This window comes from Acipenser ruthenus, chromosome 8, assembly GCF_902713425.1.
Source record: "Acipenser ruthenus chromosome 8, fAciRut3.2 maternal haplotype, whole genome shotgun sequence".
NCBI classification, from domain to species: domain Eukaryota; kingdom Metazoa; phylum Chordata; class Actinopteri; order Acipenseriformes; family Acipenseridae; genus Acipenser; species Acipenser ruthenus.
Window position 1 is genome coordinate 57,487,387 of NC_081196.1, and position 24,557 is coordinate 57,511,943.

Sequence of the window (24,557 nt, forward strand, 5' to 3'; positions counted from 1 at the left end):
TGATCCACATCTATTTCAAAGACATTCTAAGAGGTCGGGCCCTATTTTAATTGCTGTTAAGAATCAAATGAAATAACTCAAAACTGAGGATAGAAGGTTTGAAATCTTTTTCGTGGTAGAAACCAATTGCAACCACTTTTATTTGTTAGTCCGTCCTAATAGAAGGTCATACATGTTTTTATAAGGTGCTGACAATACAAAACGCTTGCATTTCAATATTTAGACATCGGCCAAGTGAGATGCACAGATTGAGTAAACAATATCATGTAGCTTGCATCCATGATGACCAGACTAAGTAGAAGTAATGATCAAGTCTCTTAGCAATTCAGTGGTGTCAGCCTTTTAAAATCAGTTTGCCCCCTCACCATTCTAAGGGTACAGTTTTAAATGGGAGGTGGGGGTAGGCTGTACATAGGCTACAGTATATCCCAACTCGTCAACACTGTTGTCATATTATTTCTTTGATTGCATGCCACACCGTCACAGAATTAAAAAAAAATCATTACTCACTGTTTGGTGAGTGTGTGTGAGTGTGTGTGTGTGTGCGCGTAGGGTTTATCATTTACTGGTATTTATATGATTCTTTTTTTTTCCTGACTAATTGCTTTAACTCAGTTGTTTGTACAATGAATGACATGTTGTTTCAAAGTCATACAGTGAGCACAGTAGACAAAGTGTTAAGGGCTTTGGAAAATATTATTTCATCACTGCTGTTCCATTAGAATTCACTTGGGTGACTAAGAAAATGGTTTATGGATTAGAGAGAAGAGAACAAGCTAAAACGTTTCATACTTTCAGCAGTGATAAATTCCCCAAACTCACTTTTCGTATCTGAGCCATAAATAACAACTATGTTTTTTGCTAAAAGGAGACTTTTATTTCTAAAACAGTCGATTTGTACATAGGATGGCTGCTTTACCAAGCTCAATATATGGTTCAAGTTCAGAAAAGTTTTTTTTTTTTACTTTTTAAATTAATTAGCCTGATAAGATGTGCAAGTTCATTAAAACAATATAGTGCACACAGTAAAGATACAGTATTATTCATGAACATTTTTTATTTATTTATGTATTTATTTAATTATAGACAAGAACTCGCAAGTACTGCACGAAGACATTCAAATGATAACTTCTGACAGATCAACTTCACACACAGACACACACACACACAAAGCTTTGCACATTTTAACTGTTACCTGGAAATCAGGCAGCTACATCACAAAGTGGAACCTTACCACTGGCCCTATAAAATGCGAACTGCTGTTAGTTTGGCCTCATTATTTATTATTAATCTATTAATCTTCATCCATTTATGATGTTGATTGTAGAAGCTATGGGATTAAAAACGTTATAGTCCCTGATGGAGTTGTCATTCAAGGTGCCTTAAAAATAGAGTGGAATAGGAAACACACACTGCTAACCCCCCCGCTCCAATTCCATTATGATTTCTCTTGTGTTAACACTCTTATATCTTTTTTCAGGTCAGTATATTTAAGGTGCTGTTACGGGTGTACTGTACTGTACACAGTCCTAATGTTATTTTCTGGAAATTAGCTGTATATTGTGCATGTTCTGCAGTAAAACAACACGTTAGCTATTGCTTACTGGATAAACTGTACATTTTTTTAATATGATACTTAGTTAACTTAAAAGTAAATATTGTGTTTTTACTATTTCATAGCAAAGGAAAAAATAAGTTCATAAACAAATTGTAGGGGAATCAATTTAAAATAGTACATATTACAATATTTATTTGTGAAGACTTCAGTGACAAGCTGCAGCAGGTGACATTACAAGGATACGAAACACTAAAAAACACTGTACATCATGCAGGGCAAAAAGGAAGGCATAACTGAGTCTAAACCTTAATTAAGACAACAAATAGTATTGGGTGTGTTTTTCTACTGTCTATTTCTTAGCTTTTCAGTCCAACATGGCTATGTCAGCATTATCATCCCAATCGCCCTGTCTTTTCTATTACTAGCTTTGCACTCAAAGACAGAAAGAATGGGCATACATCTTTGTAATTCTTTTAATAACAAGTGTAAGGGGGCAAGGGGCCTATCCGTCTTTATCTGAATTTGGAAGCAGTTGATACCACCTAGGGGCTGGGGAATGTCAGATTCCTCTAACAACCCACGAAGCTGATTCATTTCACTCTTCATTAGGAATGTGTTGTGGCATCTTCTGGACTTTGCATATCTATAGCCTCCTGTTTTTTCTTCTCTACAACCCAGGCCACCCTCCTCCTTGCTTTCTGCCCTTGGCAAACGAAAGGTCAAAGACGCTGCAGTGATTAATGCATAAGGGCCACTGGGATCCTTCTGTCATTTCCCCCATGTGTTTTTATTTCATCTACGAATTCCTTTCAGACTGCTGACATTTTATTACTAGATGTAAATGACATGTCATCAATATTTCTATTAAAAAAAAACCAAACAAACAAACAAACAAAAAAACATTCTGGTCCTTTAAAAGTTAATTTTATTTTATTTATATGTACAATGTACTTTGTTGAATGTACTTTTTGCACGTAACTTCATTTAAAAAAAAAAAGTTTTAATTCATTTAAAAGATTAACAGCTATGGTTATTCCAATAAATTGTAAATTAATTAATAAAACCAGCTATAAAAAATTATGACAATGAAGTCAGTTGCTGTTTTTATGTGTGTGGGGTGCCATAATTAATATTGTCTTGCACAAGAATGAGATGAGGGTGGTATGTTAAAATACATGATATATGTATATGTTGTTCACAGTGTTATACTTCTATAATATAGAAATGCATCCCTGCTATATTACATCAGTTCCTGCTGTTGACATATTTTGGTTGTTGCTTCACTGGCCCAACCAAACAGTTTATTTGAAAAAAGCAATGATATATTTACTTTGTATAGCAATAGAGATTTGCTGTGATAATTGAGTGAGGCAGAGCTGCAGCTTTCTGTGTTCGAGGGCCCCTCTCGTTTGAATACAGGTCTTCAGTGTACAATGAACCAGTTAGCGAGTGTGTATTTCTGCCTGTCACTTTCTCTCCACATGTTGCTTTTTCTTTGGGAGATAAGTGGGCCTAATGCTGAACAAATAGTGGAAATCAGAAGCCACTGAGAATCCTTCGTCTCTCGTTTTCCCATGGCAGCCTGATAAATGCCTGGTCACAGAAAACCCCCTCCTCTCAACGAACACAACAATTTTGTCACCACAAGCAAATCCAATTGAAAAGTCCCCTGGACTGTGAAGAGCTCCAGTTGTCAGAATGGGCAATGGCAATGAAAAGAGCCAAGCGGGCTACATTGGCATCAGGTGCGGGTCCCGGTTGCTTGTGATAGGCTGCCACATTGTGCTGGCTAGACATTCGGCCATTTTCCAATATAATGGGAGAAATTAATGCAAATGAGCGAATGGAATGAAATGTATTTAAATGCAGATTGAAAGGGCCCTGCTTACTGCCTGATAACAAGCTGCTCTGGAAAAAGGGCTACATTGTGCTAGCTCATTGCCCCCCCCCCCTCCCCAATTTTGTTCTCACTTGTGGCTCATAAGGGTGTATTGTTCTCGGGTAAACTCTTTCAAAACTATTGACATTGCTCATTTATTTGAATTTCAGATGTTTTTCCAGTGACATTGCAGCCTCTAGGCGAGCTGGGAAAACATTAATTGCGTGAGGACAGGGGGTCCGACTGAAACATGGAATGAAATCATTAAGGATAATGTTGCAGTTGTCCGTACCTCATTATAACCTGCATACCAGGCAATAAAGTGTATGTTTCACAAACAAGTCACTGGCCTGGTGCATGAGCCCATGGCTATCCATCTTTTCAAATAGCCTGTTCTCCATTAAAGGGCTCTGGTTACGCTGCTTCAGAAACCTGGTAATTAGTTTGTATTCTGTCTAATTATGTTTATTGCCCTGAGGCGTTCAATACCGCAGGACATATTCACATGGTATGGAGTTCAGTTGGTTCTAAGTTGGGTGTTTTGTACTGTGTCTCAGAAGTAAAGTAAATGGCCTTTGTTTTACGTGGTACTGCTTTAGAAAGCCTGTTCTCTTGTCTAGGTCATACCACTTTACTAAATGAAATTTAAATCTGTTTACAAACTGACTGTGTTGCTGCAGATTATCTGTTGTTGGTGTGTTTTTGGAGTTTCTCTAAGTCCTTGTTAATATAAATACTGTAGTTTTCATACTTCAATATGCTGTACATTAGTGTCTTGAAATATTACAGTGTGTGTGATTTGACTTCATAGTTACAGTGAAACAAATATTTGGAAAAGCTACACAAATTACTGTGTGTTATCTTTTTTATTTTATTTTAATTCAAAATAGTGGGTCTGTGAATAAGAAACTTTCCAGGATTTTTTTTTTAGAAATATCAATAACAAAAGATTGTTTCCTTTATCAGATTTAAAATAAAATCACTACAAATTATAGATTTTTACTTGTGTATTTCAAAAGTGTCTAGGGACCTACATCATTAGTCACATAACATCATATTTTATGTTGTAAAGCGTTTATGAACAATTTGAATGATTGCTGCTCAGCTGCTGCACTTTGAAAGAGTGGGAATTAAGTGAATACAGCAATGGTTTTATGAGGGTTAAACAGTGTTATTTTTATTAAAAAAAAAGTGTGGAAAAAGTTAACTAAAGCAGTAAGCATGGATTTTCTTAACCACTTTTTAACGTCTTGATACTGATTTTTGAAAATATGTTTTTATACCGCAGATCATATATAATGATAAACATTTTATTTATTTACTTTGTTTTTCATACACTTTTTTAAAATGTACTTACACTAAATACATTACTTTGCATTACTTTTAGCACTGGTGGTATATAGAAGTGGCTTTAAGAAAATAATGTCCTAGGTCCAAGGCGTATTACAGTGAAACTTGAGGGTTATTGCAGTCAAAAGCAATGTAACAGATTTGCTGTTGTCCAGAAGTTCCAGCCTGCGGATTAATGTGTGAGATAATGTACATGGGAAATGAGTAAACACTCCTGTGTGCCTTGCTTTGTGCTTGAATGACTTGACGACAAGGGCAGTGCAAGGTGAGAATTTAACAGTGCTGCAGAAAAAAAACTCAATGGAGTGAAGCATGACAGAGTCTGGCACATATATTATCTGAGTGGGAGTCTGCAACTTTGTAATACAAAAGACAGACAAAGTGGAAGTTTTTTAGAACAAGAATAATTAGAATTGCTCAAGGGACTGCAGTTTTAATTTCACTAGTAAGGGGCTAAATATTTAATTTAAAGACGCACCGAGCAGCTAGAAGGTTAATAGGATGAACAAAGAGCAGACTGTGAGAACTTAAACTCAGAGGAAGCGAGTCGGACTTTCACCTGACACGTTTTTAATTATGGAGCTCAAGATATTTCTCAGTAAATGCTTCACACCACATATGATACTACATCAGCCATTCAAATTAATATTTCTCATTCTTTTTTAAACAGAATTTCAGTTTGTTCCAAATCCTTGTGGTATGTATTTCCTGGTATTGTCTCTTTTGATTTTAATAAGAGTCAGCTTTAAGAATAAAAATAAAAAAGACATACTATAGTAGTATTTATACATTAAGCACTAGTTAAATCTAATAAGAATACAATAAAGTTTGTTATGCTTTTTATTAACTGGGCAACAATTACTGGTAATTATAGTAATTAATGAGGTAATTACATGCAATCTTCTCTGTTACACAACTATTAATAATGATATGGTTAAGGTTAAGATTTAGGCTAGGGTAAGGTCACAACTTATAACAATGGTCATGGGTGGTTAACATAAATCATTACAAAATGTGTAATATTCATAAAAAAAGTTTTAGACTGCTTGTTGAAAAACAATTACAGTTTAGAACAGTTTCGTCAAACTGTATTTTATATACATATTTATATATTAAAAAAAAACTCATGAGCTGAAACTTTATGAGTAGGATCCACCGGTCAGATTTGTGTTAAAGCTGCATCATTTCTTGTGAAAGCACAATCAAACTGTGGTGGAGGCACTCCAAGTTGTGTATTACTGGTAATTGTTTTGCAACATTGGGCCCTATTCACAAAACTTTAAAGACTTTAACAAATGCTTTTAAAGGACTGTTTTTTGTTTTTTTTGTGAATTGTTTTCAGACACCTCAAAGCCAAATAATTTTAGCTTTTCATGAACTGCAAACTTATTTTTATATTTATTTAGTATGACTGTATGTTCTTTACATCCACAGGATATAACATTTACATACCTCGTCAGGTTTGCAACCACCTGGTGTTTTATGACTTATCTCTGCATGCGTTTACATGTTTTTGTTCTCATTATGTGGAAGGTTTCTTTATTTCTCAACTGGGAGTTGAAATATTAAACAACAGCAACTTTAAAACTGCCCACAGTCTTAACAGGACAGAGCCATACATTTAGAATGCAGCATCCATAGTGCCAGACTGAGATGCACAGTACACGTGGTTGTCTGGCTTGGGGACTACAGCTTCAGAATTTTTACTATGTCAAAGACACGATTCAAAATATTATTGTTAATTTGACATTGCAATCTATATATGTAATAGGCCACCAAAAAATGAAAAGCTAAATACCCTGGAATTTCAAAGAGCTAGTTTTAAAGTTGATTTTGAGACACATTTAGTCGTAACACTGTTTATATGACACATCTGATGTGTGTTCCTTATTACATGAAGATTTCTGGATACAAATTTAGGAGAAGGCGTCCCGGTGTATCATTCTGAGAGTAGAGTTTACAAAGCTGAGGCAGTTAACTGAATAGTATTTTCAGTTAGGAGGCTGTGTGGTCCAGTGGTTAAAGAAAAGGACTTGTAACCAGGAAGTCCTCAGTTAAAACCCCACCTCAGCCATTGACTCATTGTATGACCCTGAGCAAGTCACTTAACCTCCTTGTGCTCCGTCTTTCGGGTGAGATGTAGTTGTAAGTGACTCTGCAGCTGATGCATAGTTCACACACCCTAGTCTCTTTAAGTCGCCTTGGATAAAGGCGTCTGCTAAATAAACAAATAATAATAATAATCTTTTGATGTTAAGGTAATTTAACAAATTATTGTATATACCTGTATTTATAAATAGTGACAGTTACATGTTTTACCCAACAGTATCTTTAAAATATGTTTATATAATTTTACATGTCCCTAAAAAGGAAAATATAACTTGCCATCCTTACTATTCTGAGCCAGTTTATCCCTTGCTATCTTTGTACGAGTGTACAGCGACATTCTGAATCTCTGTGACATCCCCCATTGAAATTATTCATTCTGTCAGCCCTGTGCATGGGAATTATTGCAGCAAAGTGATCCCAAAATACTCTTCCTGCCAGTCTGTCAGAAAGCAGACACTGTGTTTGACACTTATGCATTATATGTTTATCAGTCTCTAATGAAATGCTGACAAGTTTTCTGCACAAGGGATACCGTGTTCCTTTAATAGCATTTAACGAACCTTGAGTATTCACCACGAGATGGTCCTATTGCCAGTGACAGCTGTGGGGCTTAAGAGTTGTTCCCCGGTGAGAGAAGATATTATGCATTATGAAACTTTCCAATGCAGGTCTTTTTGTGACCCTATAATATCTCAGTTATCTGGATTTTGATGGGTAATAAAACAGATTCAAAGTTAAGTTTAAATATGCTTTCTGTATTTTCTTTTAATTTAACACTAGGAGGTGAGTACTACATGCATATTAGATGTCTTAATAAAACCATACACTGGTGCTAATAGGCACTTTATCACAGCTCCAATATAAATCTGCAATGTTAATATGAAACTAATGTGGATGCTTTTGCACAGTATTAATGCCTACTACAGTTAACCGCTTTTTCAGTGCATTAAAAAAAGGAATAAGGAATGACAAGGTGTTCATTAGGCTGACATAATTGTACACCTGGGGTGTGATGAGAGGCTCAGAGCCAGAGACTAAGGCACCCACCCCAATTGTGCAGTCGCACAGGGCTTTGACAAAAATAAAAAAGGGTTATAGAGGCCACAGTAGGCGTTAAAGGGGTACTTTATATAATCCACAGTATATATGCCTAAAGTCAATTTCTTACCTGTTTAATATACTATTGCAAGAGAATTATACAGAACACAGAAGCGAATGTGACTTAGGCAATGGTGCCAATGTGACTTCCCAGAACACCCCGAAATGTACAGTAAATAGAATGAGACCAGCCAGTTCATACCTGTGGTTTTATTAATGCTGTTGAGTTACTTAGTTATTCTAAATCTCATGTAATTCCCATAGCTGCTCATGTGCTCACATCATCACCCTACCCTGCTGCAGCTCCCAATGGGAACATAAACAAGCTTCCTGTTTCATTTAGCTGATGTCTTTATTTCTTTAGTGCTGAACTGGGGTCCCGAGCTACACCAGCAGGCTGATGTAAAGGCCCTTGAGGGATTTGGGATTTGGCATGGTCAAGCTCACAAACGTGATGCCTGTGTAGAAGGTGGCCAATATGCACAGCTGAGATGTGAGGGAAAGGTTCCTGTGAAACAAGTCTGTGACACCTGATATTCTTCATCACTGCTCGCCTGCGGATGGTGGTCTCCTTATGTTGTTCATGTATCTACAAGCCAGCTGTGCCTGGGCTCAAGTACTTTGTTCCCTTTATCGGTTAAAAAGTGATCCACCCACTTTACTTTAATCTTTATTTTCCACATCAAGGCTATGTTGGTCAGACCCTTATATCAAGACAAGTATCAAAATGAAATTCCTTTGGTTTCTGTAACATTACAGTACTTGAACTGTGCCGAATTTTTATATTTTTTATTTACACTTTATGTTACCTCACCAAGGAGTCATTCAACTGATTTTTTTTTTTTTTTTTTTATGGAATGAAAGACACTCTTAAGCTCCAGTAACCATTTTTTTTCTCTGTCAAAACATTCGCCAACATGGCTGTCTAAACACTCTGTAGTTAAGTAATTACTCAAGCAATCAGTTTGCAAGTGTTTATTAGGCTTTATACTTACAGTACCTTTAAAAGGATTAGGGAAGCTATGGAAAACATTGTTTAAGAATTAAACGCAAATAGTATCCAACAACTCATAGACTCCTTCTGAGTATTGTGATCTTTTAATAACGCGTGATGACACTTTTTCTTTTTTTATAACTAATTGAATGGAGCATTCAGTGTACACTCAGGGGCAGATGTACTAAAGTGTTGTGGCTGTCGCAAACCAGTTGCAAATGAGTCGGAATTCTAAGGTGAACTGTACTAAACATGTACAATGCTGTTAGCGACTTTTTAGGGAATGCATTGTGGCAGCAGTTTTTCTATGAGGTTCAACCTTAGATGAATATGTAATTATGGGCGTTCCTGCATAAATTCGCAAAAGAGGGGATGGAGATAGTGCAAATGAGGGTTCTCAAATATTATTATGAGATGTACTAAAGCTGAAGACACTTACAATTGCATTTGTTAAGAACTTTTGAAAGCATGTTTTGAACAGTCACAATTGTTGCTGGCATTTTCCAGTCAGCTTTTTCTCATGCGTTGCCAGTTGTGCTCAATGTATTTTTGAAGCGAACACACAAGTACCTAATTTTCACTAAAGTCAGGATGTACTTACAAGCCTTGAAAACAAATTTCTATGACATTTCTGGTTTCCCCAACGTATTGGGAGCAATAGACTGCACACATTTGACGCTAACCCCTCCAGCTCATTCTGAGCATCTTATAGGACCAGGATCTATTTTGTGTTAATTGTCTAGGCTACTAAGTAGGCCACGATAAAAATAATAATAATTAAAACAAAAAAAACAACGCTAAAATCATTTAGTTTCAATTTAAAATAATATTTAATTTGCATTGTACCCCAATGTGTACAATACAGCAGCATTGTTTATTGTGTGTTCCTGGTAAGCTAAAGTAAAAGGAAAGTGTGCTAGGTATTCATTTGATTTTACTACTGTACTGTATACTGTGTAGGCCCACTGTATATTTTTACTTTATATTTTTACATAATGTAATGTGAAGCCTACTCAAAACACATTAGTGTTCATTTAATTTACATTTAGAATGCATTTAGCACTATAAATGTATGTGTGTACGATTTTATTTGATTGTTTTTAAACCCGACACCTCCTGATGTTGGACAAACATGTCCGGTTTAGTAAGGGGTTACTGTATGATTATGAAAAGCTTTTTGGGGGTGAAAGTGGGTTTTAATACTGATATATATCAGTATTAAAATAGGTAAAATGAAAACGAAACAGAATGCACTGTAGTTTTCATTTAACAAAAACAATGTTATTTTGATTCTTGCCCCCTTGTATGTATAGATGTTATCCTTCGGGCACCCTCTGCTGCAGCAAACCACAACTCAACTCCCGCTATTTATTTGAACAATGTTGTACGACTCTCGCAATGTATAATGCTTGAGATCTCGCTAAGAAGATGCAACAAATATTTAAATTAGTATATTGCGTCTCTCTTGAATAACATATATTCTCTTAGTACATACGACAAAATGTATGTTTGCTCTGCAACTGGCCCATCTCAGTACATCTACCCTTCAGTTTTCCAGCTTATTTCCAAGGACACACTCATGTTGTACAGGAGTTTTAAGCTATGTGCAATCATAATTTTAAACAGGTGCTACAACAATGATTACTTTCCACTGCGTGTACTAGTGTGTAACCCATTTCAGACATTTATAAAATATTGCTTGGGTTCAGCATGAGTGCAGAAAATAGAAATGTACCCCATCTGTAATACACTGTGTAGACAAATATCAGCTCCTTTTTTCTTCTATCGCAATGAGATATTGATCTGCTAGAATTGTGCCATATTGGAGCTGTCGGTTGTGATATTCATCATTCTGTCACATCTCCAGTTCCTCAGAGTTACTAGAAGGTAGAATTGAGGGGTTTAGTCTCGAGAATGTTGCAAACAATTTATCAGAGAACTCTGGCAATATATTTTTTGGATTTATGTCAGTAAAGTGAAGCCATACATTACGAATGATATCATTTTGTCATAGGAATCTTACCATTTCACCTAAATTTGCTGAGTTTAACATTTTGCTTTCTTAACTTAAAAAAAAAAAGAAAGAATAACTTTCTTTGTGAAACCTTCAGCAGCATCTATTGCTTTGAGGCATGCGATATAGTGTAATGAGTCATTTACCTGGTAAGAAGTAGAATACCTTCACCTGGCTCATAGGACAGATGAGCCTGGTCTGAAGTAATTGGGGTTGTCCAGGTTTAGTGATCTGGGTTCCATCAAGAACCCCTGTGTGTTTGGCAGACGATGCCGATATGTATGTCAGTGCGAATGAAGGCAAAGTGTTACGTCACACTCAATTAATCATTTCCACCAGCATCTAGATTGGAGACAAAAGGTACGTGTGCCTTCCTGACAATATCCTCTTCCCATCTTGGTTTGCATTGTCAAGAAGACGCTGTTAAGTCTCACAGCCCTCGTTTTCTGGTAAAACAACGGAAGAAAACAGTATTGAGACTGTGAGTTCTCAGTCAATACATGTCTATTCTCAGTTAGGACTGCCAAGGGTGCATTTGAAAAGGATTAATTAAGAGATACCAGCAGATACCCAATGTTCTCCTTAAGAGTTTCAATTTGATACTAGTTTAGGCAAACCACTTTTTTTTCTTAACTGTGCAGAGGTGCTGTCGGAGCTGTTGTTTCCGAATAAAAATGCACTGTGATGTTGTTATTGTAAACAGCACTTAAACACAGCTGGCAGAATTGATCAGGGCCACATTAGAGTGAACTTCAGCAGATGACTGGAGCAGCGTAAACAATAACTAAATATGCAAACAGTTCCTGCAGTGTAGGCTCAGGGGAACAGGCACCATTATTTCTGACTTTGAACAGGGAAAATGGGGCAGATTCATAACCTCCTTCTGTAAAGAGAGGTTCTAGTATTATGTAAACATCTGCCTTCCTCTTACAATATGAAGCACTGTGGACTCCCTCGATTATTTACATTTCATTAATTATTAAAAAGGAAAAAGAGCATAAACAGCAGATCAGTTTTGTTTAATGTTTCACACAGGATTCTGGTGCTTGGTCCAATTAATGTTAATCATCAAGGACTTCCTGTTTAACTTGTACATAAAGTGTGTGTTTGTCTCAGCACAAATTAGTTTTTTTTCTTCTAATTATTGTAGGAACAAATGATATGACCACACATTGCTGCCTTTTTTTGTTGTTGTAACTGTTTGGATGTAGGAAAATAAACAAACTGTAGGAACCACATTCGTGCAGAACTTAAATTTGAATTTGAATCCCTGAGACACACAAAACATTAAAATAAATAAGAAAAAGCTGAGCAAACATCTTTTAGTGCTGAGCATTTTAGTGAGTGTACAAGTATGCAATCAATTAGAAATCATAAATAACGCTGATTTGCATTCACATATATTCAAAGGAAAATGTGTACATTAATGCTTCAAGCAGGCTTGGTTACAGGGACTAGGTTTTTCAAAATTATTACTTGAAAAGCATGTTTTGGTTTTGACACTTTAACAATTACTGAAGATCACACATTCTGTAATTGATAGACTTTCATTATTGTGTGTACTTAATATAGACAATTGAAAGTAATGTACTGTAACATTGCGAGTGTGGGGGGCAACAGTTTAAAAATGTTTAATGTATGTTTGTATATTTCACCTGTACTGCTAATCTTCAGACAACATATATTACTCTAGTTATTAATAATCAGGGTTATCTCCCACCTTCTGTATTGATGTCTCAAACAGGAAAGAGCAGATTTGTCAATTATGGTACAACCCCCCTGTTATTCATATTCTCCACTGTTGGGAACAGATTAAAACCCCTTCAGGAAGGCTTAGTTAGTTTGTATTTCTTAAAACCTGCATGTTCTTCTGCCAGGATTTGGGATTTAATTTGAAAATAATATTTTCTACCAGGACAAGTTTGTCTTTGTCTGTTCTGTTAGCAGTATTGATTGAACACATTGCACAAAGGTTAATGCAATCTCTCCATTAAAACTGATAACGGTGCCAAATAAATAGATATAAATAATAATAATAATAATAATAATAATAATAATAATAATAATAATAATAATAATAATAATAATGTATGTGAGCAGTACAAATTACACATAGTGTATACTGGTAATACAAACAGCACATTACAGTAAAGTCATTCTTCAATATTACTCCATAATCCTCTATACATATGCATAAATAACTGCATACAAAGTCTCTTTATATTCAAAATACTACAGCAAAGGAAATATTAGCGTTTGAATGTTTTTCCAGTTCATGCCACATTGTTTATTCTGCTTAATGACATTTACACTGGTCTTTGTTTTAATGTCCCTTTGTACACAATAAAAAGGTCAGATTGAAACAGCAGCCAGCGTGGTGTCGTCAGGTGGAACAGAACTCTGTAACACATGTGTGGCAATTATTGTTTTTTTTTGTTTATCGTTGCCTTTTGTTAAGGATATCCAGCCAATTTGTAGAGCGGAACAAGTGGTCTGGATTTAGAAAAAATAAAAATAAAAAAAAATCTACACCTATGGCCAAACGTATTGCATCATCTAGAACTTTAGGACTGAGACATAATTTATAAAAACAATATATATATATATATATATATATATATATATATATATATATATATATATATATGAACATAATTTAGATATTTTATTTAACATGCAATCAAAGAGACTACAAAACAATATTGCAAGTCTACCGGAAGCCATAATAGTAGTACAGTAATTCATGTTAGATTTCAAAATGTCACATTTTTCAATTTGTCAGTTTTTCATGAAGTATATGGAAAACTACAAAGTGGTATGTAGGTTAACATGACATTATTCAGCAGGTTTCATTCGACTTTATAAAGCAAAATTAGTTAATTAAATTAATTTTATAGGGTGATGCAAAACTTTTGGCCATAGCTGTAGGTGATTATATTTGGTGAAAATGATTTGCTTATTGCACACATCTTTTGAGCAGTTTGGGCAGATAGCTTGTGCTAAGTATTCACTGTAAAACACATGGGGAAATTGAAAAAGGTAGAAAAAATCAAACAGCAATCTGGTAATAACTTGCTCTGATTTAGAGCAAACACTAGGGTGCCTAGGAAAGCAACAGAAGAGTTTTGCTGCCCGTGCTTGTGATTTGGCAAGACTTGTATTAATCATGCATATTAATGACCTCATGTTTCTGATTAAACTTCAAGTCATCTGTTTATTTTTCAGACATATTCATGCCTGGTGTGCTTTTAGCACTTACTAGTTCCATACCATGTTTTCCCACTGCAACCCACAGAAAACAGAGATTGTATTTGTCTGGCAGTAAATGTTCACTTTGCAATCTGTCAAAATACTTAAGAGTTGAAATGTGTCAGGAAATACTGTGGAGGTTATGTTTGTGTTACAGCACTAGACTTTTAAATTAACATTATTTCATTTCGATGAACATAGTTGACATTCCTCACCATTTAAGAGTTAAGTTAAAAAAAAAATTGAATGTGCTGAAGGTTTACAAAAATATAAATATTATGCTCATTAAATGTACCATTGCACTTTTACTGGTCAAATAAAATATGTCATTCCTTTAATAATTTCCATTTCCTTAAATACGTGGTATGTTATTGAATTACTTTAATTTGTATAACCAGCTGAGTGTAAAACCCTTAACATGTACAACATAACATGTTCTTTACAGAACACTTATTGAGAACTCTTATATAGTGAAAGCAACTCGGCTGGATTACTAACATATAAAAATCACCCCTACATTCACCAAACATGGCACCAAAAAAACTACAAGAAAGTTTGTTGTGAAGACAGGAGACATAATTGAAAACTGCAGCTGGACTGTTGTAAAATCATGTAAGAGATGGCTAGAAAATTAGATTAATCAAGAAGCAGACATTGTGAGGAAAGTTTGTTCGAATGCCTGACAGTCTTGCTCTTTCTCTCATTTTAAATGTTGGCAGGATAGCAGGCAGCTCCAAGGGAAATGTGCTCCTTTCATACTTGAGTAATTGATGAATTGTATGCAATATGCAAATGAGAATCCATAAATCTTATGAATGACAGCTTAATTTATGTGAGCCTTAATGAATGCAGGATTAGATTTTAATTAAATATCCTCAAAGGCACCCTGACTGGTATGTTTTTAAAGCCTTGTTTTTGAAGACTTGTTTCACATGCAATGCAGTTCATGAAAATGAGAGATCACTCAAAGCAGTTAGATTAAATGTCCTTACAATTGTAAGATAAGACCTGTTCTGTTTTGTTAACCAAAGGGACTGCAATTAATAAATATTGAAAACAAAATCATATCTAAAAATCTCATTTTGACTTTCCTGGAACTGCTCATTTTAATACATTTGATTAACTGCTTTACGTTTAGCAGTATCTGATTTATAACATTAGGTACAGTATCTGTTTAATTAAAAAAAATATTCTCCATTAGGAATGAAAAAAAGTCAACCAATTAGAAATTCTTCCTCAATTCCCATGTTGTGGAAAGTCTGTTCAGTCTGTTCAGTCTGTATTAGTGTTAATAGAAGTGATACAGAAATAATACTGGTGCCTTATAATTAGTGTACACAATAATGCAGTTGGCTTTTTCTAGTAATAATACATTACGGCTTTTACAAATTGGCATTATCAAACTCTCTTCTAGTAATTAATTTTCTCTTTTATTAATTTCATTGGTACTTTTTCAAGACTGTATGTGATGCTAAATCCATGTACTTTTGTTTTCATGAGTGAAGTTTCCAATAAACGACATATATTCCAATATGACTTGTCCATATGTATCCGTCATCCATTATACATTCCAACGCAAGACATATTACAGCCCAAGAGCCCCACTGCCATATACTGTAACCTACATAGCGCACCTCCAAAGCCATTGAACTCCTTGTGCCACCCCAAACAAAGACATAAACCCTCAACCTGTTCCAGTCTGGTTGTGGGAGATGTATTGTATTACTGAAAATAGGATTAAAGAGCAGTTGACTAACTAGCATGGAAGTTAATGACACTAGACTGGCACAGAAGATAGCCAAGAATCTTTTCCTCTTGTTACATGTATCTAAAGCTAACTGTAATCTTTACTACATGTGTACTACATGTATATGAAGTGCACTGTTTCATTTATGTATGGGTGAAAGACACACAACCAAAAACAGTGTGGCAGCCATTTATAGACTAGACATATGGGACAAGGTTCATGAAAAAAGACACCTCAGAAATCACCTAACATGGATGCAAACGCAGGATGCAAGAGCCTCTTTGTGCTGAAGTGAAACTAAATTGTAATGGGAAAAATGCAAAACACAAGGCAGGTAAAGGTTTAATAGGAAGACAAATGATAAGACACTGAAATGTAAATATGTAAAGAGATTACTGTATAAAGAGAATATCTGTATGGCCTCAGGGGTAAATGCTTTGACATAGATAGATAAAACATCCTAATGTTTTAGTTACAGAGAAGTAATGTTTTTTTATCAGTAAATTTTATTGTTCCAAAAGAGAACAGAAAGCGCACTTGGTCCCTTTGTATTTTGTTTTAATGTAACAAGCTACTTAGGGGCTGTTGAGAGATTAAAAGCCCTGTTCAGCTTGAAGTACCCTTTTTCCTTTGATTCTCTGCATTTCATCTTATTTATTGTTGAGAACAAAAGTAAAGTGTTTACAACAGGAAGCAGCTGTGAATAGCAATAAAGGACAGCTTTTTAAAAAATATATATATATATATATATATATATATATATATATATATATATATATATATATATATAGTCCTTAAACATAATCCGTCTATCACTATCTGATAACACAGCTACAACTACCTGGGCGCAGGAACATTCTGACAGGTGTGAGGGAAAGCTGGTTGAGATAAACCAACTGCAGCTCAATGCAAATCAACTTGCTGATAGAGATCATAGTGGGGATTGATAAATACTGTACAAGGGAGCATAATAGCATGTTATGTACCACTGTTTGACCTTTATCACAATCTTTTCATTTAGTCGGAGTGCTATATTATAAATAGAGCGGAGTATGTCTGTAAAATCCTGTGCTTGTTTGAGAAAAAGAAGCCTGAACTACAGTATCAACAATACTGTATTTTTATATTATAATTTTACAGCACCATTTTTAAATGTGCTTGTTTTTTTGAAACCTTTTAAAATGCATTATTAATGCTGAAGGCTATGGGAATGATGTAAGGAATTGTATAATAATTGTATTATGTTTTTGTTCATAAGATGACACAAGCTTTATTATTGGTTCTCATGCTAATAGAAGAAACAAAGACATGACTTAGTGTATTATATACATTAGTATTAATAATAATAATAATAATAATAATAATAATAATAATAATAATAATAGGGGCTCCCGAGTGGCGCATCCAGTAAAACCACTCGCTAGTGTGCAGGATGCGCTCTATAGCCTGGACATTGTCTGTTCGAGTCCAGGCTATTCCACAGCCGACCGTGGACGGGAGCTCCCAGGGGGCGGCACTCAATTGTCCGAGCATCGCCCGGGGGGAGGGAGGGTTAGGTCGGCCAGGGTGTCCTCGGCTCACCGCGCAGCAGCGACCCCTGTAGTCTGGCCGGGCGCCTGTGGGCTTGCCTATAAGCTGCCCAGAGCTGCGTTGTCCTCCGACGCTGTAGCTCTGAGGCGGCTGCACGGTGAGTTCGCAGTGTGTAAAGAAGCGGGCAGCTGATGGCACACGCTTCGGAGGACAGCGTGTGTTCATCTTCCCGAGTCAGCGCAGGGGTGGTAGCGGTGAGCTGAGCCTAAAAATAATTGGGCATTTCAAATTGGGGAGAAAATAATAAAAAAGAATTGCAACGACTAAATTATATTAAAAAAAAATAATAATAAATAATAATAATAATAATACTACTATTACTACTAATAATAACAATAGTGCATTTCTACACCTCACCCCTAAAAACATACAACTATTTCTATGACTTTGAATGACAGACTGGGTACAGTTTCATACAGCATGATTGTCATGTGTTGATTATATCGTAGACTAACTGTATTTGGTTGCTTATTTATAACAGAGAAAGTTGTTATCCTTGTACCTTAGCAAAAAAAATAGATAACAGGTTTTGGGAATTGTATATATTGAAAGTAACTCTTAGCACAATGTGATTGAAATAAACAAACAAACTTCTTTTGACCTGTGACTTTCTATATCCAAGAAACGGAATTCAGCAAGCAATGTGTGGAACCGTTTTTTTTTTTTTTTTTAATGATTTGAAGAAAAAAAACAGTTCCTGGCAATATCCGAGACCTTGTTTTCATTGCTGGTCACCACCTCAGCAAACTAATCAATGAGGCATGCACTGCTATCTCCTGTAAAAGAAATGAAAAATAAACCAGCGATAATCCCTCAGTTAAAAGGTTATTCATTGCGATAAAAGCTATTTTGTTAATTTCTCTGGTACAGAGAGATAAAGAACGGGAACAATTAGGGAATTCTAGGTGAGAGATTTTAAAAAGGGCAATGACATAGAGTTAATATTTTATAAGGTTTGATTGGCGGTATGATGGAAAAGACTTTGTTTCGAGAAGCAGGAGTATACTGCTAAAGATATTAGAAAAAAGAAGGCAGTGTAGCAGACAAGAACAGTGAAGCTTCGAAATAAGAAAGTGGGCCACCAGTTCAAAAAGATGGCACAGAGAGGGAAGCAGCCATTACTGATGGCTTGTGATAAAATGTACTAATATTGCCACGAGGGGTTTCTACACATCAAATGCCACATTCTCATCATCATCATCTATAACTATAAACACTCAACGGTAGCACATACAGTAGTACTAAACAAAACTTATAATACACCTGTGTGCAGCTTCCCTTGGCCTTAGAAAAGCCTGTTTTTTTTTGTTTTTTTTTTTACTAACCCCAGTCCAAAGTGAATAATTTGACCCCCAGTTGCCTTACTAACTTTCCCAATCATAGAATACATTAGATGTGACTGGAGTCTTCTTGATAATAATACAGTGGCCACCTGAATCACTAAATGTAAATTAAGGATGTCATCCTGTTTAGGTGACATTTGCAAAGAGATACACGTGTAACATACTGTATATCACTATTCTCTCTCTCTCTCTCTCTCTCTCTCTCCTCTCTCTCTCTCTCTCTCTCTCTCCTCTCTCTCTCTCTCTATATATATATATCATTTATAAAGGGTTTATCAAAGTGAGGGGAAACAACCACCTTTTATTGGTGGAGATCAAAGGTAGAATTGCAGACTGGTATTTTATTGAATGTTTAACTTAATTGTAGTTTTCCTACAACAGTGCGAAAAAAGGAATGATTAATAGAAATAGGCCGTTGTGCTCTAATGGCTTTGTTGCACTGAAATTGGTACTGTAATGGAGTGTATAGTTTGCCTTTAATCTGATTGCTTTAGCAGCAGTCTATCCGATAGTATCGGGTTCCAGCTTGCACTGCTGGGTCAACATGGACCAAGTCCATTAAAAGAAACAAGGTTCAGGGAAAGTGCATTTCTATTTTCTTTTGCCATGGTTACACAACAAAAAAGGGGAGAAATCCTGTATTTGTAACATATTAGTGGCTTGGACCCTGAAGGTAGTGTGCTGGATTTCTTTATAAATTGAAGTCAGGAAAATAAACCCAGCAATTTATCTCTAGTGTAAACAGAAGAATATCCAGGGATCGCCTCTGAAGAAAAGCACAGATGTTCCTGGTTGACTTGCTGATTTCATTTTGGTAAACGTTTATATTTGTTTCATTTGGTCTTTCCAGACCTCAGTATTTGAACAATAAATAAGTCAATAAAAAAATTATAGCCTAATAAATCCAGTTATACACCAGCCTTTTGTTTGCACAGCCCCAAATTTAATTAAAGCACTCAGAATGTGTATAAACAGGTAGTTTGAATCTCTAAGGGAGATTCAATTAAAACTGTCTTGCTGAAGCTATACCTAGAAAATTAGTTATTTTCCTTTTCTTGTGCATTAAATTACTAAACATGTTCTCAGAATATGTACAAAGGTATTGATTTTGAGCCATATTTGATGGCATGCATTATTACAGATGGCACGTCTATATATACAGCACATACAGCATAAGAAGAAAGATGTCAAGGTAGAAATTTCAGTTCAGATTTGAAATTCTGCTGTTAGAGATGCCAATTGGATTTTGAAAGGGTACAAACGTAGTTTATCCGATTTTATATTGAGTTCCTTATTTTGAATAATGTAGCCTGGATAATGTTCTCTGCACTTCAGTCCTGGATTTGAGTTTGTACCAGTAGAGTCTCCATATACATCTAATAAAGGCAAGATAAACCAAGGGTTGTGCTGAGTGCACAGCCACTTTCTTTTGCTAGCAATGAAAAGTAACCGTACTGAATGATACTTGACACAGTGCACTAGCTGTACACTAGATGGCATTAACTTAGCACACTACAGACCCTTTGGTTGATCCAGACTTTAGTGGATTTCTATGGTGACTTGAACATTGCTATGGGACTTTTTGTTTCCATCAATTGTCGTTCAGGGCACCCAAAAAATTGATGTATCTAACATTTCTGTTTAAAGTATTTGAATCAGCATTCAGAAGTCACTGAGCATTTTCCAACATGCAAACATCCAAAATGTTCTTCTGGCATTCAAGAGAGAGAGAGAGAGAGGAATTTAAATGTTAAATTTAGCTGCATTGTAGATAATTTAAACTTGAGCCTCCATGAATGACATTTAAGCATAATTCAGTTAAGAACAAAAGGGAACTACTGAGCACAGTATAAATCATGTTTACTATTAGAGCAATGTCTTCCTTAGTTAAATAGCAGAACTCTTATTTCAGAAGAGACAGCTGTTTTTTATGTCTGAAAAACAAGCACATGCAATGACATCAGAGCTATTTTAAAGAAAGGATGCTTCAAGAAATTTCTAGGACACATTTTTTTTTTATGATAGTAAAAAAACCTAATAAAAAGAATGCATTTGCTATTTAGGTTTTCAGTTAGTGTTCTGGTAACCGGTATTTAAAAAAAAAAAAAAAAAAAGCTTTGTGTTAATGAATTCCTTTCTCAATTAAATCTGATGTTTAAAAATGTATTATTAAGTCAATTATCATTAAAAAGACCAGGTACATAGCATGTCATCTCATAACTTTCTTTCAAGGTTCAAAACACATTCAGGTAAAATAACCTTTTCCAGCTTTACCAGACTATAGGGAAGTGAATGTGATGACATTATGAAAACTTACATGGCATACAGTGGTCCTTAAGAAGGCATAGCAAATTTTTTGCCAAAAAAAAATTTGCTGCCCTGACAATTGCCACAGCACCATAATATATAACACAGCTAGATGCTAATGTTAAAGTATGTTGTGTTAAAGACTCTATCTGAACATAGTGGAACTATGAACATTTTGGTGAAAGTAATTTCCTAATCAAAGAGCCTCCCTTATTTAAAAGCCCCTCGTCCTCGCTTAAATGGGCTGCAACATTATATTTGTTCAGTCATATTGACTTTTAAATCAATCATTTCACACTGGCAATCCTACCCGGATCTGGACCCTGGTCCTGGCTAACCGGGTCACAATCCCGTGTAGTGTGAAACCACGTACCTGGATGGGACCCGGGTGACCCACCTCAGGATGTGGGTTGACACGCTTTGACCCGGGTTGAGCGAGACAAAATGCAGGATGGCCTCCGTGGAAGTTTCACTTCCGCAAGGAACGTTTCTGTTTATTCTGTTTAGCCATATTTTTGTTGATTGAGACACAGCATGAGTCAGATTGCAACAGGGATATAGAAACATTTGCTCTAATTAAAAATGTGGCCAACGGTTCAGTCCAGAGTAGCTTCGACGGAAGCGTCAGTAACAAGCTGCTTCCGGGGCATTGATACACACATTGTGTACTTGCGTCTGTCATCCAGGTCAACCCTGCTTTATCAAAAGCAGTGTGAAAACCGGGTACCCGACCCGCATGATACTGGGTACTGCCCGGGTAGGTTCTGACCCGAGTAGATCATGCGTGTGAAAGGGGCTATAGTCAGTTACTTTCTACATACAATTGTGGACAATGGAATTTTATACAATAGGCTTTTATTGTAACTCATTTCAATCAAAAGCCCTCCAAAAAACAAAGATCCCAAACAGTATTCTCACTTCTGGGATTATGTTAACATAGGATAAGCAGAGTGCAGTAAACACAAATTAACATCAATTGTATTGATTTGTTGATATGAAGGCACTGGAGCCATACTGTATGGTTAAAAGTTGTTACAATGGAGAATTCACACAGGCAGAAATAAGTTAAAGTATAACTTGATGATCCTTGAAAAAGAAAGAAAATGAAGAGACCTTTTCCACCAGATTAGGCAGGTATTGTAATTTATCATCGAGATACTAGGCCGGTTATGTGAAGTAATAAAACATCTCATCAGAAATATACTACAGGTCTGAATCCCTCTCTCATACAACCTTCAAGCTAACTGGAGTATTAAATCAAACAAGGAGAACATTTCCTTAGGCAGCCATTGCCTTTTAATTTCCGGAAGAGCCTTAAAATATCATTCATTACAAGAACTACACATATTTGGTCTCATAAATCAACAGCAGCCTGACTGCAATAATTATTACAAGTTAACATGTAATTTTCAAGCTGAAAGCTACGTGCTGAATTTTAGCATATGCAAACGAGGCAATTCAAATGGTGTCTGGATATTAATACCAAGGAGCAGGTAACGAGGTGCTGGCTATGAATTATGCATCAAAAGCGGTTGATCTTCAGTGAATGAAATGAATTCAGCATGTAATCTAATTAGTAATGGAAGTCTATTACATCTAACTGCAAAAGCAACTGTCCTTGAAAACCATTTATTTACAAAACATGTTAGCACTTTCAGTAGAATCTGTTCAAGACAGCAGTACAAGTGAAAGGTTTTTTTTTCTTTTCTTTTAATTTTAGCTCTAGACCCGGGAGGCCTCCCAAGAGGACGCAGAGTGTTACATCCCCAGAGAATCAGCACATCATGCCACATACTGTCCCAGGTCTCATGTCACCAGGAATCATTGCTCCTACAGGTAAATGTGTCTCTCTCTCCAGAAATACGCTTCCTATTTCCTCACTTGCCTCAGAGCATAAACTGGTTTCTCAGCAACCAAGAGTTTTCAAATCTCAAATTATTGGCACAAAACAAACAAACGAACAAATGCAAAGACATGGAATGATGTAAAGGTTTAGCTTTCATCTGCTAGCAAATCAAATCAGGTCTTTCAACTGGGATATTTTAAAGTTTATTATATACATGTCAATTGTATTAGTTTGTTGTTTGCTACTACCAGATAATTCCTCAAAATGAAACATTGGTCTCGCTAGGTTTACACTTAAAGGTGCATGATTCTTTGGTACTGGGCAGAGTATACCAAGTATAAACAATTAGTACGTATAACAAAATAAAAATTGTATTGTAATAGAGTTAACATTCCTTCGTTTTATTGATATTCCTCAGCATAACAATAAAAACAGCTATTTGTTAATTTACATGTTAGATTTTACATTTTTATCACAAGAATATGCATTTCAATTTATTGAGCCAAATTCATTAAGAAAGCAAGATTTCTTATCAGTTACCAACCCTTGTGTAATCAGATGCTGGTGACAGTTCACAAAACCAGAAAAAAAACTGTTTGTTGTTTTTATTATAGGTTTCGAAACGAATAACTTTGAAATTTCCGAGAGTTAAATGCTGAGGAATTATAACATGATGTGGCAAATCAACATGACAGGCAAAAAAGTGCAAGATTACATAAGATGTTGCTACAGTGGTTATAAGAATGCAGAGAATCGTTTTTTTTTTCATGTGAACATCACAGATAACAATAATACCCTTCACAGCATGCACTTTTATATTATTATTATTTTTATTAGTACATTATATGCAGCAACAGTTGTATGATTGCATGGCTAAATAAGTAATATGTGCATTAATTACAAAGTAGTGGGACATTTTATAATTTGTATATCCTTACCTGATAAAGTGTTACTGTATTTATTATATTTGTCCTCAAAGTGGTAGTGTCTCAGTTTCTTTGAATGGAAAAATAAAAAGAGAAAAAGCAAGGTTCATGTATATATGAATCTATAAATGCTTCATGTACAGTATTGTACAGTACAATGTCTACTGCACAATATAGCTCACACATTGTTGTACTGCATATAACACCAGCAAACTTACCTTGGAACTATTACTCATAGCCCAGTCAGAGGATATTTTACAGTCAACTCTTATTACAACACATTTCAATAGACCAGCAAAAACATTGGTCTTGTCAGGGATTCTTATTATCAGGAGCCAAATAGCCATTATGACTACTGTACATTAATAATGTATTGCACATTGATATAACTGCACTTACAGTATCAAATGACTTGATACTGAGCTTTCATGTTTTACCTAATACACAGAAACTAACATTGGGCTGTAATTAAACTGCAGGCACTTAAATGTTTTTTTTTTTATATACACGCACAGAAATTCATTGTTAATTTTCAAATCAGATACAA

The 24,557-nt window shown here is 35.5% G+C and overlaps 1 protein-coding gene across 9 annotated transcripts in view; it reads left to right on the forward strand.

Annotated features, from left to right (window-relative positions):
* Positions 1-24,557, forward strand: part of LOC117407345 (dachshund homolog 1-like) — a 170,778-nt gene that overhangs the window by 45,106 nt on the left and 101,115 nt on the right. For all 9 annotated transcript variants that reach the window (XM_059029354.1, XM_059029352.1, XM_059029353.1 and 6 more), the window contains exon 2: positions 22,959-23,074. In XM_059029354.1, coding sequence (XP_058885337.1) covers positions 22,959-23,074 — 116 coding nt within the window. The remainder of the gene's footprint in view (positions 1-22,958; positions 23,075-24,557) is intronic.